Source organism: Cebus imitator, unplaced genomic scaffold (genome assembly GCF_001604975.1).
Source record: "Cebus imitator isolate Cc_AM_T3 unplaced genomic scaffold, Cebus_imitator-1.0 Scaffold566, whole genome shotgun sequence".
Classification (NCBI taxonomy): Eukaryota; Metazoa; Chordata; class Mammalia; order Primates; family Cebidae; genus Cebus; species Cebus imitator.
The window spans coordinates 138,741-155,890 of NW_016107881.1; the positions used below are offsets into that span (position 1 = coordinate 138,741).

General features: G+C 31.1%; 1 protein-coding gene across 3 annotated transcripts in view; it reads left to right on the top strand.

Moving 5' to 3' along the window:
* The window catches only part of ASCC3 (activating signal cointegrator 1 complex subunit 3), a 361,903-nt gene that overhangs the window by 90,952 nt on the left and 253,801 nt on the right, over nucleotides 1-17,150 (top strand). For all 3 annotated transcript variants that reach the window (XM_037734022.1, XM_017515928.2, XM_017515926.2), the window contains exons 9-10: nucleotides 13,390-13,590; nucleotides 14,017-14,157. In XM_037734022.1, coding sequence (XP_037589950.1) covers nucleotides 13,390-13,590; nucleotides 14,017-14,157 — 342 coding nt within the window. The remainder of the gene's footprint in view (nucleotides 1-13,389; nucleotides 13,591-14,016; nucleotides 14,158-17,150) is intronic.

The window sequence follows — 17,150 nt, forward strand, 5'->3', positions numbered from 1 at the left end:
ATAACTCACTGTAAGGCATAACCATCTTTGTGATATACTCTGTTACGTATGGTAGAGGAGGATCCGTAGTTGGATTATACAGTCTCTCAAGAATTCCCTATAATTCTCTTGCAGGTCAAACAAATAAGCATGGGTTTTAGTAATTTTTATAAAATCTCTTGGAACTGATATTTCGTTGCCTTATTTTAAAATAATAGCATATGTTGGTATAATATCTATGTAGAGATACAAATATAGATATGTAAATTGGGTTTGGGCATAAACCAGTCAAACAGTTTCTTAGGGATAAGTAGAAAAGGTAGAATGTTACATTTTTTTTTACATAATACATAATCTTTATGTATCCTTAATGTGGGAGATTCTGTCATATGCTAAATGTCTGATTATGTTTAGGGTTTTTAGTGCTTAGTGTCAGGAAGATTAAAAAATATATAAAAGGCATGGTTTGAAATTACCTTTTCTGGTTTTAAGAACAAATGTACCAGGAGCTGTTGAAATCCAAGCTAATTTGGTGTTTTACTGGCAACTGCAGTGAATGAGTATAGAAAAAGATAATTTGACTAATATTTATAATATATGGTAGAAAACACATGTGGAACTTATTAAATTATGTGAGTAGAACAATTTATATCAAGCTTCTATTGTAGAGATAGTCATTGTGCTTAACATGGAGCATCTTAACTATTATTTGATTTATAAAAATTCATCAACAATGTAGTTCATAGTTGATAACCATAATTTAATCAAAATGACTCAGCTGAAGCAAGCACAGAAAAAAAAATCACTGAGTATTTGCTTTACACCATTTACTATGCTAGGAATTAGAGACACAAAGTTGAAAAACATGATTAATGCCTTATAGTAGTCTTATATTCTAGAGAAAAATACTTCTTATATTTATCATTTAGCATTTTAGGGAACACAAGTGATTTCATTTGATCAGGTGAAGTATTTGTCAAGTATTTGTCAACCTTTATTAAAGGTGAGTAATGATGCTTAGGTTGGGACATGAATGTAATATGTGGTTGATATTTCAACTTCACTGTTTTAGACCTTGGATTGGAATATAGAAATAAGTATGAGTGATTGAGTCAATTTTGGAAAAGAACATTAATTCCATTGTTTCATATATTCAACAAATGGTTACTTATTTTCTTGTTTTTATGCTTACTAAGGATAATTATAGAGAATGAGACATCAGGAAAAAGACTAATGTCCTTTATCTTTCTTAAAGACTCCTCAGTATGTAGTTTTGTATTTTATTTTTAAGTCAGGATCTTGTCTTGTCACCCAGGCTAGAATGTGGTGACATGATTGTGGCTCACTGCAGCCTTGAACTCCTGGCCTCAAGCATTCCTTCCACTTCAGCCTCCCAAGTTTTGAGATTGCTGGCAAAGAGTCACCGTACCTGGCAATACATTTAATCTGAATTTCATGAACTTCATATTATGGCAGGGTCTTTTAGACCACATTAAGGATTTTTGAATGTTGCCCTAAGAGATTTTCCCTCAATGCAATATGCTGTTGCTAGGACAGTATATTTATCAATTTGTAAGCATTATATGTAAGCTAGGCACTCTGCAGAACTGCACTGTTTGATAAAGTAGCGATTAACCACATGTGCTGTTAAGCAATTGAAATATGGCTAGCCCAGATTGCAATGTGCTTTAAGTGTAACATATATTAATTAAACAATTTCATATTAAGATGATATTTTAGATACATTGAGTTAAATAAAATACATTATAAAATTAACTTCACCTGTTTTTGTGTTTTTTAATATTTCTGCTAGAAAATGTAAGTATATATTATATGACTTTTAATATACTTCTGTTGGACAGTGATGTATTTGTCTAGGAGTATTTAAAATGTTTTAAAATAACTTTCAGTTTTTTATTTTCAATTTGTAAGATTAATTTGTTTGTTTCTTAATATGTAGCCCCCACCTTTAAGATTTCCCTATGACTAGGGTACCTGATATTTTGTCTTCTATTGTTCTTAGTAGAGTATGAAAGGTTGTGGTCTAAGCCTTGATTTCTAAGTTGTTTATTTATAACCCAAATACATTTTTCAATGAAAACAAACTGGTCAGATAAAGACATTTGCCCTAGTATGTTAACATAGTTTACCTGAAATTGTATTAACATATCCATATACCTACCTGTCCTAACATCTCTAAGGCCTAAACTGAAGTCCTGAACTTTCTACACTTGTTTATCTGAATCTATTACTGAGAGATTCCCTGAAATTTGAAAAGACTGAGAATTATAGGGCAAAGGTGGTTTACTATTGTAAAATATAAGCAGTTTCTGTTATCTGAAAGCTTTTTCACCAATAAATAAGGTTTATCCTCAGACAGATGAAAAGGGGACTCCATGGTACCAACAGAGAAGTGGAGCCAACAAAGTATTTTCTTTCATTTTTTTAATGTGGTCTTTTAAAATATGGTTGTAAGCATAGTATATATATAATTTTGGATCCAGGCATGCTGGTATATGACTGGAATCCCAGCAACTTGGGAGGCTGAAGCAGGAGGATCACATGAGTCTAGGAGTTTGAGACCAACTTAAATTAGGTTTCTAGAAAGGTGCCTCAAGAGAGTTAAGTTAATCTGAGTTAAGAATAAAATGACAAGAATTAGGGCACAAAAAAAATTTGAAACCTCAGTACATAGCAAGACTCCATCTCAAAAAATAAAATATAATATGGTATTTTTTTCACTTAATGTATATAGGATTTTTTTCATGTTGTTTCACATTCTCCTTGATTACTATTTTAATGAATGTGTAATATTTCATTGAATAGGTATATCACAATTTACTTAACTGTTCCTCTAATTTGAGAAATCACTTGGTAGTTAGGAAACCTAAAAGCTTATCATAGCTCTATTTCCGCAGTCTTCATCTTTTATGTTGGTCTTTTAAAATTATCTTTAAAATTTTTATCTACATAACTACTAATTATATATTTATGTTAATATGGTAAAATGTGTGTGATTCTTTTGCTCAAGTAATCATACGAATTGTTGAAGTAAAATAGTCAGAATATATTAAACTTAACTTTTAGTTCAATTTCTTATTTGTTGAATAGCCAAACATTTCTCAAATATGTGAGATCTATGACATTAGATTGGATACCATTTACTGTTTGTAAGCAAGACTATGATTACACTTGGAAAACCAAGTTATTCAATTTTCAGAAGCTGTTGCATGATTAGATTTAAATATTAAAAAATATGCATTGTTGTATGTCACATAGCCTTTCAATAATAAAATTTATGTTGTTAATGTTAACTATCAAAACTGTTTATTAAGATGATTCAAGTTTAATCTTGTGACTAGTTACTTATAATAATGCATATGTAGTCTAAGTAGTATATTACAAAATTCCATTGATCACAGATTCAGTTGATAAAGCATAATTGACAACAAGAGGTTTTCTAACAACCAAAATAAAAGTGCAGTATTCTTATATAAAATCTTATATGCTTTATTCCTCAAAGAATCCACTAAACCTTTACCTAGTATCTGTTAACTTCTTATTTTAGACAGCATTTAGAAAGATTACTAGACTACAAACTTTTGAAGTTTGAGTCTGCTGCTACTATGTAATTTTGGGAGAATCACTGTATTTTCTGAAAATGAATTTTTAAAAATCCTTGACCTTACCATGACTTTCAAATTCTGATGTAACTGCCTGTTTGAAATCTCCCCTTAGATGTATAATAGGTATAAATGGAGTGTTTTTCTTTCTCAGTCTGTCATCTGAATCTTCCTCATATCCTGAAAACTATTTTTCACTCAAGAAAAATGTCATCTTTGATTTATCTCTTTTTTTCTACCATCTTACATTTAAGTCACCATCAGTTCCATTGACTGCACCTCCAAGAGATAGCCTGGGCCCTGCTACTTCTCTCCAGTTCCTCTGCTGACACTCCAATGTAAACCAGCATCACCTTTCACTTGAGTTACTGCCATAGTTTTATGCTTCTTCTCAGTCTTTTTCCCATATGGTAGCCAGAGAGAGCTTTAAAAATTACAAATCATGTTATATTATTCTTCTACTAAAAATCCTGCAGTGAATCCAAGGTCTTTGCTATGAAGTACAATTCCTATCTTTCTTTCCATCTCATGTGTGACCACTTATTCAGCCACTCTAATCTCTGTACAGTTCCTTAAACATTTGAACTTTGTCCTGATTTAGAGGTCTTGTTCTAGATCTTCATTCTGCCTAGAATGTATTGAGGTTTCAGATTTTTTCGTGGCCTGGTTCTTGTCATTTTCTTCTCAACTCAGATCACCTCTCTTGAGGCAACTTTCTAGAAACCTAATTTAAGGTAACTGTTATGTCTTACTCGCTATTAAACCATCTACCAAAATGTATTTATATGAGCATTTGAAATAATTTTTAAATTAGTAAACATGTTAATTTTTTTTTTGTCTCCCACACTAAGTAGGACATATGCTACATGACAGCAGAGACTTTGTCTACCTCATTGAATGTTTGAATAGTTTGTGCCACAAAGAGGAGATATTCAAGAACTATTTGCCAAATAAATGAATGATTCCAGCTATGAATGAAAGATCAGAGATTTAAAAATATATATCCTATTAGGAAAGCCCAACCAAAGTCATCTATTTTAGATTGATTATCAAAAATAGTTCTATATATTCACACATACACATACATATAGTCAGTACTTTAAGACCTTTGAATGAAAAAAATTATCCAGTTATCTAAAAGAAAATCATCTGATCGTCTAATGAATAATCTAAGTATGTTAAATAAGGTATTTATGTAAATTGTTTGATTTTTAATCTCATGACTTTTAAGTGGATTATGGCACGGAGCCTGGTTTGTGAGGAAGGTTAGAGTAGTGGGTTTCCAGCATATAAAACTTGGACTGAGTGAGTGGAGTGGCTGTCATCACTAATTCTGAAATTTTGAGCCTTAGCCACATCTTATAGGGAGCCAGAGAAAAACTGCAAAAATGATGTAATGTATGTCTTTGGTATCTATATGATTTATCATAAATATATGCTAAAATTTTAGTCTATTGTTAGAATATCTTAAGCTTATGATATTTACACTAGCTTGGGAGGGGCAGCATTTTCCTGAGTTTATCTTAGATACCTAGTTAATGCTTTTTAATTAACTGACAAAATAAATACATATGACTATTATAAACAAGGAAGTATGTTTACATTTTTGTTCTTCCAGCTAAATACTGTCACCCAGTTTATTTTTAAAAATAGAGTGTGCACTCAAGAGTACCCTGTGTTGCCAGTACTTGATAAATGGATATCCAAAACTTACATTTTCTATGGAATTTCATAATTGAGTCATCTTATTTCTATAAGATCAGTAGTCTAGTGAGTCCCAATAGGTATAGACAAGTGGTTGTAGGATGAAGCTTGTAACATGGAAAATGTTTCTGGTCTGCTAAATATGATATGCTTTGAAAATGCTTAGTAGTTAGAACCAATTAAAAGGTTAAATAGTATATATTTAGAATGACTATCTGGACTAAACATAAAGCACTTGAGATAAATGATCATGAGACTCTCAGTTTTCTGTTTAAAAGCAAATGCTGATTTGCTAAGAAATAATTTGTTTATCTTTATGTATTCATTAATGTATAAGATCAATATGAAACGTTTTAAGTTAGAAGAATGTCAAATATTTAGAGGCAAAGATTATTAGCTTCATTTAATTAGGTATTTTGTGTGTAGGAAATATAAATAAAACAACACATGTTATCAGTATGTAGTTATAAAGTTGAGTAAAATAGTTTTGCTAGAACCCACATTCTTCTTTAATCGTTTCTTTTCTTAAAGCATTTGTAAATATAATTTGAATATCATTTAAACATAAGAAATCTATGCATAATGGACATTAATTATTTCATGTTCCAGTAGCTTACAAACACAATTCACAATATCACATATACTGAGTCCTTTAATGATTTTTCCTATTGCTGTCTGAGCAGATTCCTTTCAGTTTTACCAACGTTTGTTGCTGAACATTATTTCATTCATTTTCCTTAACTCAAAATGAAAAACAAAAGGAAACTTTATAAGGAGTGGTACAAAACATGAGCTGTTTTAAATATGTTATGAAGTTTTGGAGGGTTTTTCTTTTTTAACTTGCTGTTTCTATTCAGCATGTTCTGTTGATAGTGATATGTATTTATGCAACAATATTGTAACGATTTTTTGAAATGTTTCTTTTGAAATAAATGTAGAGAAAACTAGCAAGATAAATCATCATATATTATTCTTTTAAACAGTAAATTTGGTGGTAATTTGTATTTGAGCTAGGACATACTGAGTTTAAGTCCCATCTGGGCCACAATTTATTAGCAGTGTGGACTTGGGTAAGCTATTTAACCTCTCTAGGTCTCAGTTCCTTTTGATAATTTCTTCATGTGGTCTCTAAAATAACCTTTTAGAGATGTTTCCAGAGGAGTCTTTATAATTTCTTTTATTTATATTGAATTTTTCTTTCATAATTTAAATCTAAGTCTTCTTGTTCTTGGAAGATAAATTTATTATTTCTATGGTTTTAAACATTTTTCTTATTGTATTCCAAATTGAACTGTAATTCAGTGCTTCTTCCTTGCTTAAAAGAGACCTTAAATAGTAACTGTGTTGCTTTTGCTCACAGTTACATCCCTAATGGCTGAAAAAGTCCATGGCTATTTCATTCAGTAATTTGGTGTTCATTTAGTAACTTCGTAAATGCGTGAAGAAAAGGTCAGCTCCTTCAGTGTGGCACATGTAGTCTGCTCTTGGCCTGCTTTTCCATCTTCATCGTCTTTGCTATTCCTTTTCACTGGCTCTAAGTGCTTTTCGAATACCCTGTTTCTTCTACCTGACATGGTATGCTTAGTGACTGCCTCTCCCTCACATACCTCAGCATATAATTCATATCCTTACTATAGAAACCTAAATGATATAATCTAATTTTAAACATACCTTTTTCTTCCTTTAAACCACAAACTAGGGCCAGGTGTGGCGGCTCACAACTCTAATCCAAGTGCCTTGGGAGGCTGAGGTGGAAGGATAACTTGAACCCAGGAGTTCCAGACTAGTCTGAGCAAGACCAGCAAGACCTTATCTCTACTAAAAATAAAAAAGTTAGTCGAGTGTGGTGACATGCATGTGTAGTCCCAGGTACTCAGAAGGTTGAGGCAGGAGGATCACTTGTGCCCAGAATTTAGAGGTTGCAGTGAGCTATGATTACTCCACCGCACTCAAGCCTGGACAACAGAGCAAGATGCTGTCTCAAAAAACATCAACAGAACCCACTAGTCAATTTTAAGGATCATTTTAAACATTGTCTAACTTTTGTTATAAAAACAAATATTTATGTTGACAGAACTCCTTAGTATAACAATCAGTAAGTGATTATTGAATTGATTAGAATGCTATAAACCTCTATATGTGTAATAGGTTTTATTTGTTAGTATATTCTTTTGATATTTTATTTATCTCTTGAACTATCACCTTTAACAACAAAGAAATAAGTTTTTTACTGAAAGTTGAATATAAGGCTTTTGCTAAACCGCTACATATTTTGGTTAGATTCAATTTAGTATTTCTTTGGAGGACATTATGTATGCAGTGTATATCTTTAAACTTTTCCCCTCATTTAATTATAGTTCTTTTTGCAATTAGCCAGCATAAAATCATTCAATAAAAATTTATTTAGCGGGCTATTTTGTTCCTGGCAATTGATTAGGTGCTGGGGTAATACAAAGAGTAATAAAAAACAGAATCCTTAGTTTCAATCCAATGGGTCAGAAATACATATAAAGAACTGATTTCAATATTTGTGGTTCAGGGTCATAATAATAATATATAAAGAGGGTTGTCTGAATGTCTAGCTGTTGAGAGAAGCTGTGATATTTTCTTAAATCTTCTAAAATATGGTGAAGCATAAAGAAGTAAAGATAACAGTTGTTTAGGGAATTAGAGAGAACTGGAGATTGCTTTTGAGCTTGAAGTTGAATGGTAATGAAGAGTAAATGAGAAGTCTTTGAACATTTTGTAAGCTGGAATGTGACATGATCAGATTTGTAGTTTAGGATAGTATACTCTGTTTCTTGTCATAAGTCTTTAAAACTGGAAATTACTGCATTCATTCATAGCACTGTTTTAGTAAATGTCATATAAAAATGAAATGACATATGACAGTAATGATAATAGCTACTGTTCATTTATTTTAACATATTTAACAAGTACCATCTCTGCGTATGGTTTATAGTATGTGATTTATAAATATTATCTAATTAAAGGCTGTAATTCTGACGTTATGCTATATGACTTCAAATACCAGCTCTACCATTTATAGCTGTGTGAACTTAAACAAGCTTTTTCAAGTCTCAGTTTTCTCATCTATAAAATAGTCCAGTGTGGTTATAGAAGTAATTAAGATATTTTATGTAAAGGACTCCTATGCTTAGCCCATAGTAAGCACCCTATAATTGTTAGCTATTTTTAAATTAATTTTTGTAACTTCCTCGTGTTATAAAAATAACACCTTTACCTTGCAGTATTACCTTACAGATGAAGAAACTGAATTTAGAGATCTTAAATTACCTGCAGGTCATACTTGCATTATTACCTTGCAGATGAGAAAATGGAATTTAGGGATATTAAGTTTCTTAAAAGTTATATTGCAAATAGTAGCAAAGCCAGTGTCTTAACCTGTAGGTCCCTGACTGTAAGCCCAGTGTCCTGAAAAATGTGTTGTGCTGTCCTTCCGAGGCTGAGTGATCTCACTGGTATGCTCAGATGTTTAATTGACCCGCCTAAGAGTTTCTAGGCCTAGGAGATACTACTGTGTTCTTTTCTGAGTATATCTTTTGTCCAAATGAAAGTGTAAGTGTATATATAATAGATAAGTCTATGTTGTCTAACTCATCTATGTTGTTACATGTCTCAATAATTAATTATTTTTTAATGCTGTGTAGTATTCCATAGTATGAATATATAACATTTTGTTTATGTATTTATCTGTTGATGGGCATTTGAGTGGTTTTCCTGTTTTAGGCTATTACAGGTAAAGCTGCTGTGAACATTCATATAGATGTTTTTGTATGTACATATACTTCTTTTTCTCTTGGGTAGAACCTCAAAGGGATATGTTAGGTGCATGTTTTTTTAACTTTTAAAAACTTGCTTGTTTCATGAAAGTGATTGTACCTTTAATTTATCTACCATCAATGTGTGTGAATTCTAGTTTCTCTACATCCTCACCAATATTTGCAATTAAAAAAATTAAATTACTAAACTTGTTGCCAGTTGTTTTTATGTTAGTCATTATAATAGGTGCATAATGGTGATTTTAATTTTTATTTCCCTAATTACTAATGATGTTGAGCATTTTTATATGTGCTTATTTGACATCTACATATTTTCTTTGGTGAAATGATCATTGAATTCTTTATCTACTCTTAAAATTAAATTCTTGTTTTCTTTGTTATTGTGTTGTTTTTTTATATATTCTACATATAACTACTTTATCAGATATATGTATTGTGAAGATTTTTATCCCATTCTGTGGCTTCTGTTTTTATTTTCTTAACAGTATTTTAAAGATAATAGGTTTCCATTTTGCTTAAGTCAAATTTACTGTTATGTTTATAGATTTTATTTTATTTTATTTAAGAAATCTTGACATAAGTCACATCCACAAAGACTTTCTTCCACATTTTCTTCTACATGTTCTATACTCTTAGGTTTTACATTTAGGTCAGTAATTCATTTTGAGTTAATCTTTGTTATGTGACACAAAGTATGGATTCAAGTCATTTTTTTAACCTGTGTATACTCATTTGTTCTAGCATCATTTATTCAAAATGCTGACCTTTGTCATTTACATTGCCTTTCAGCCTTCGTTGAAAATCAGTTGTCCAAATATGTGTGGATTTATTTCTGGATTCTCTATTCAGTTCCTTGATTTATTTGTTTATATTTATATAAATATCATGGTATTTTGATTTCTCTAGTATTTTAATAATTTTTGACATCAGGTAGTTTTAGCTCTCTAACATTGTTACTCTTTTTCAAAATTGTTTTCTTCCTTCTAGATCCTGTGTTTTTCCATATGAATTTTAAAGTCAGTTTGTCAATTTCCATAGGAAAGCCTGGTGGGATTTTTATTGGAATTGCATTGAATCCGTAGATGAATTTGGAAGAAAAAAAAAAAAAAGACATCTTAAAAATTTTATCTTTCATTTCTTTTAGCAAAATAGTATAGTTTTCAGTATACAGATCTTTCCCATCTCTTTTCATACTTATCCTTAAGGAATTCATAACAGAGTACTATTTTTACTATTTAAAAAATTTGCTTTCAGATATTTTATGGCTGGTATATAGAAATGTAATTTCTTAGTTGTTTATCTTGTATCCTTAGCCTTCCTGAATTCACACATTAGCTTTAGGAGTTTTTTTTTTGTAGATTCCGTATGATTTTTTGCATAGACACTCAGGTCATCTCTAAATACAGATTTTTTTTCTACCTTTTTATGTTAATGACTATTATTTTTCTTTTTTCCCTTTTCTGTTTGCACTCCAGTACAATGTTAAGTGGATAGAACCTCCAATATAATGTTAATTGGTGAGTGAGTGTAACACCCTTCTTATTCCTGGTTTTAGAGAAAAACATTCAATCTTATCCTGTTAATATGATGGGAGCAGCTATAAGGTTTTTGTATATAGATGCCCTCTATCAGGTTGAGCGATTTTCTTCTATTTCTGGTTTGCTAAGATTAAAAAAAAATAAGTAAAAATAAAAATAAACGATTGTTCAATAATAAAAATAAATGGATATTCCATTTTGTCAAAGGCTTTTTCTGCATTTATTAAGATGACCATGAAGTTTTTCTATGATGTATTATTATTTCATTTATAATTTTTAAATTTAATCTTTGAGGGGTATTAGTCTGTGATTTTATTTTGCCTGGCTTTTATATTTTATAGTGCTATCTTCATAGAATGATTTGGGGAATATTTCTTTTATATATATTTTTTGAAATAGTTTAAAACTCCATGTAGTATTGATACTATTTCCATCTTAAATTTTAGATGAAATTCATTCAAGAATCTCTCTGGCCCTGGAGGTTTTTTGTTTTCATTGTGGAAAGAATTTTAACCTTATTCTTAATTTCTTTAATAGATATGGGGTTAAGTTGTGTATTTGTTTTTGAGTGAGCTTTGAGAATTTGTGTTAAGAACGTTGTCCATTTCATCTGAGTTGTCAAGTTTACTGGCGTATAGTTGTTCATAATGTTCTCTTATTATTCTTTTCATTTCTATATTATCTGTAGTGATGCCACCTTTCTCATTCTTGATATGGATAATTAATATCTTCTCTTTTTTTTCTGATCAGTCTGCCCAGAGGTTAATCAATTTTATTAATTTCAAAGAATCATTCTTTTCTGTTTTCTGTTTCATTGATGTTAGTAATTATTTCCTTTATTCTTCTTTGGTTTTGATTTTCTAATTTTTTATTTTAGAAGATAAAGTCATTCTTTTAAAACCTTTTTTTCTTTTTTTAATTGCTATTTTTTTAAGTTTTATTTGTAATTGACAAATAAAGGTACCATTTGATGTTTTAATGAATGTGTACATTGCATTATGAATGATCAAATGAGGCTAAGTAGCATATTCATCACTTTAAATATTTGTTATTTCTTTATGATAACATTCAAAATTCTTTCTTCTAGCTATCTTGAAATATGCCTTATTATTTGCTAGAGTATTCTGTGTAATAGCACAACAGAACTTAATCATCCTAACTATAACTTTGATCTCATTCACCAACCATTCTCCATGCTTTTCTTTACCCGTCTTCTGTAGCTTCTGGTAATCACTATTCTACTCTCTACTTCTACGAGATGAGTGTTTTCAGGTACCACATATGAAAGAGAACTTGTGGCATCTTCTTTTTTAATATAGTAATTACTGCTACAGAATTTTCCCTAAGTATTGGTTTAGCAGCCTCTACAACTTTTGACATAATAAATCTTTATTTCCTTTCAGTTAAGAATACTTACTAATTTCTATTTTGATTTCTTCTTTCATCAGTGGTAAGAAGTGTGCTATTTTAGGAGTTGTGCTATTTTGTTGCAAATATTTATATATTTTCTAAGTATCTTTATAATAAAGATACCTAATTTAATTCCATTGCACTCAAGAGAATATGCTTTGTATGACTGTCTTCCTTTTCAATTTATTAAGACTTGTTTTTTGATCAAGAATATAATATAACTTAAATGTCCCAAGAGCAGTGGAGGAGAACGTGTGTTCTACTATTGTTAGATGATTAAGTGTCAACAGGTCAAGTTGGTTTATAGTGCCATTCAAGCCTATGGCAGCCTTGCTGATTTTCATGCCTCCTTGTTGTATAGATTTTGAAGAGTTGTATTGAAATCTTTGCCTATTTCCCTTTGTATGTCTTCAGGTTTTACTCATGTATTTTAAAGATCTGTTATTAGGTACACAAATATTTGGGACTGTTATATCATGTTGATTAATTTACCTTTTTGTCATTATGAAATGACTTTCTTTTTTGCTGGTAATATTCTTGGCTTCAAAGTTTATTTTTTTGACATTACTATAAACCATTCCAAATTTCCGCCAGTAATCCCAACCAGTGTTTTGTTTACTCTCAGATCATTTAGTTTTCATCTAAGACTTCTATAGGAAAATTTTAGGAAAAAATTATTTAACTATTCTGTGTCTTAGTTTCTTTCTGATTAAAGGACACAATAAGAGTATCTACACCATAGAATTGTTTTGAGGATTAAACAAGGAAATAATATCAAAGATTCTACATCTGCACACGTTGCAGTACAAACTGTATAAGTGTAGTTTATGGCTTTTGTTCTTACTGCTACTGCTGCATTTTTAAAAAGTTTTTTAAAAAACACATGAAATAGAATTTGCTATTGATTTATATCTTCAAGAAGTATCTTGTTTGCTGTCTAGTCATCTTTAATCTAGACTAGATAAATTAGAACTTCATCATGAAATCTGTCAATGAATATGAACTCAAAAAATACCTGTATTTAATTTGTTTTTTTACATTACTAATTTGCCATCTTTTTTTACTTAAGAATTGTATACTAAAATTTAGGTATAGTGTAATCACATTTTCCAAATTTATTAAGTTTCCGTTTAAAGTATATTAGAATTGTACAATATTTTTCAGTTATTCTCAACTGCATATACCTCTGTTTAAATAAAACACACATTGTGAAACTACAGATTAGTCTCTTTAAAAAAAAAACCAGCTGAAATAAATGTTTGCAATGAATGATTTGTGTGGGTCCTTCACATTGTTACTATTTATAATGGGTGATGCTTTTTTTTTTTTTAGATTGGACAGCTGGCTTTTAAAGGAATGAAGAGACTCAATAGAATCCAGTCAATAGTGTTTGAGACTGCCTACAACACCAATGAGAACATGCTGATTTGTGCCCCAACAGGAGCTGGAAAAACCAATATTGCAATGCTTACGGTCTTGCATGAAATTCGCCAGCATTTTCAACAAGGTGTTATCAAAAAGAATGAATTCAAGGTAGGTAAATAAATCAGACAACAGCTTTTTAAATTTTAAGGAACAAAATAAATTTGCTATATTCTTAAAGATATTGTACTTAAAGTCAGATAAGTAATACTGCTTGATTTATTTCATTACTATTAAGGCAGTCCTTATTTGTGTTATGAAAATTCTATTACCACGTAAGAAACTATGAAAATACATTTAGCTTTGAAACCAAACCAATTTTCAAAGTGATGCAGCTGTGTGAACCAATTCTATTTGTTCTTTAAACAGGTACAAACATATCTCACAACGATAAGACTTTTCATGCATCAATTAAGATTTTTCACTGGAAGTAGTTAGAATCATATTTTACAATAAATTGTGACTTGTCTTAGCTACTGTGAGACAAATGATATTGTAGTTTTTGCTCATTAATCAAGCTAATGTTCTTTGGTATAGATTGTATATGTTGCTCCAATGAAAGCCTTGGCAGCTGAAATGACAAATTACTTCAGCAGACGTCTAGAACCGCTTGGCATCATTGTGAAAGAATTGACTGGTGATATGCAGTTGTCAAAAAGTGAAATTTTACGAACTCAGGTATGTTGTTTACCTAGATTTTTTGTTTAGTACCATTCTTTTTTTTAGGAATTGTGAAAATTATTAAATGATTATGTCTTAAATAACTAGAATACATAGTACAAACATAATATAATAAACTTTTATTTGTAACCACACCATATCTCTGTACTACAAAGAGCTTTTGCTGGTACTTTGTTTTCTAATATCCCTTATGATTCTTGTGATTCTTACTGCATCTTGAATATTGTTAGATTCGAAGTCTTTTGGCACCGAGGCTGTTCTTTTAAAATAGTAGGGAATGAGGATATAGGTAAGACTAGAGTTTAATTTTAAGAGGAGGGAACTATGTAGATCTTAAAATGATTGCACTAGTATCCCAAACCATTCCATAAGAATGGCTTAACATATAATAAAGCTTTTTGGCCATTCATTATTTCATCAAATACACAGTTATTATTATTAAATCATGCACTGTGTATAGCACTATATTAGATGACATGAATGAATGCATGACAACAAAGACAACTAAGATACAGTTCCTGTCTTCAAGAATTTTATGACTAAGTAAGAAAAAAATATTTAGGTTTCAACTAGATAACTATTATTAAAAGCAATATGTAAGTAAGGTGAGTTTCATTGTGTTTTTAAAAAATGAAATAGTGGATGACCAGATATTATGGAAAAATTCATAGTTTGATGGAAAATAGATAATAGAACTTTAGAAATGATGAGTCAATACTGATTTAATATGTGATTGGAATGTGAATTAGTTTCCTAGGGCCCCTATAGCAAAATACCATAAGCTCAGTGGTAAAAACCAAAAGTATCTGAGACAGGTCTCAATCAATTTTGAAAGTTTATTTTGCCAAGGTTAAAGTTGTACCAGTGACATAACCTCAGGTGGTCTTGACAACATGTGCTCAATGTGATTGGTTTATTCATTTTAAGGAAACATGAGACGTCTGTCAATGTATGTAAGATGTACATTGGTTTGGTCTGGGAGGGCAGGACAACTCAAAGTGGGGGCTTCCAGATCATAGGTGGATGTAAAGATTTTCTGATTGGCAATTGGTTGAAAGAGTTATTACCTAAAGAAAGGAATGTGGAGACCAAGGTTTTATCATGCAGATGAAACCTATCCATTCAGGGAGAATAGATTGTAAATGTTTCTTATTATACTTAAAGAGTCTGTTCTATCAGTAATTCCAAGAGGAAGGACAGTATAATAAGGTATGTCCTGCCCTCACTTCCTTCCCATCATGGCCTGATCTAGTTTTTCAGGTTTACTTTAGAATGCCTTTGCTGAGAGGAGGGATCCATTCAGATGGTTGCAGGGCTTAGAATTTTATATTTGGTTTACAGTGTGTTAAAACAATAGTCTTAATTCTCTCATACTACTGGAGTTTAGAAGTCTGAGATCAAGGTGTCAGCAGAGTTGGTTCCTTCGAGAGGCTTTGAGAGCATACCTGGTCTATGCTTCCTAGTTTCTGCTGGCTGGTGGGAATTTTTGGCATTCTTGGGTTTGTAGATACATCACTCTAAGCTCTGCTTCTGTCTTTATGTGACCTTTTCCCCTGCTTATGTTTTCCCCCACTCCCCTTTTTCAAGGATATTGGTCATTGGATTTAGGGCCCACCATAATCAGGATGATCTCATCTTAACAACCTTTCCTTAATTACATCTACAAAGACCCTTTTTTCAAATAAGGTCACATATATGGACTGAATGTTTACATAACATCTCCCTGACCCCCAAACATAATTTATATGTTGAAGTCCCAGTCCACAAGTAATAGTGTTTGGAGGTGAGGCCTTTGGGACATAATTGGATTTAGATTAGATCATGAAGTGGAGAGGACCTGTATGATGGGATTAGTGCCCTTATAATAAGAAGGGACCTTTTTCTCTCTACACCTACCAAAGAAAAGCTGTGTGAGCACATAGTAATAAAATGACTGTCTAAAAGCTAGGAAGCCAGCATTCAAGAGACATCAAGATGTTAAATCTGGGTGGTCTGCACATGTACCCCAGAACTTAAAGTATAATAATAATAAAAATAATAAAGTCCAAATTTTTTAGTCAGGGAAAAAAAACAGGGTGAGATTCCATCTCAATAAATAAGTAAATAAATAAATAAATAGAAATATTGATAGACTTAATTCACAAAGACAAAGCTCTTTGTGACTTGAATAGTTTAAAAATTACAGAGGAGCCCCAAAGTCAAAACAGTTTGAAAACTACTATGATAGGAGAAAGCTCCTTATATGTGACATTGGATTCCTTTTATTATATATTTCCAGCCCGATTTTCAACCTTTTCTCACAGATGCTTCCCAATATAAACTATAGCCAGGCCATTTTTGCTTTTTCTAAAATAGCATTGCTCAAGTAATGTTTTCTTAAGTGATTATTGCTTTTTAGAAAGTTTCCTCATGTATTTTCTCCTTTTTCTTAATATCTTCCTTTATTGACATTTGTTCACATCTTGCCCATTCTTTAAAATCCAGTTCAAACCTTGTATTTACTTCTTCTCCCCTGATTCCTATAGCACCATTCATTGATATTCATAAAATAATACCTAGTGCCCAAAATCTGTGCTTTTGGACTGACATAGTCTTAAAATCTGGATCACTCTCAAGTAAAATTTTAATTGCTCTTGAACTGTATCCAACTATGTTACTGATGCTAAAGAAAGAATGTTTATGAAAAGACAAGGGAGGTAACATTTATTTGAATTCAATTTATTCAATTTATGAGTCAATCACTATGCTAAATGCATATGTACAACTTCCCTGAGTCTTCAAAAGAACCAATTGGTTAGTATCTCCATTTTACAGGAGCAGAAAGTAAAACCAAAAAAAATAAAAAAAGAATCTACTTAGATTTATGTATTTTCAAAGGTTTATGAACATCTATTTTTTACTCATTTGCCCATTTTTGCACTTTGCTAGACCCTGTATCCTTTGTCAGTATTTTTTGACTGTGTAAGGGCAGGGACTATGTGCTTGGCCTC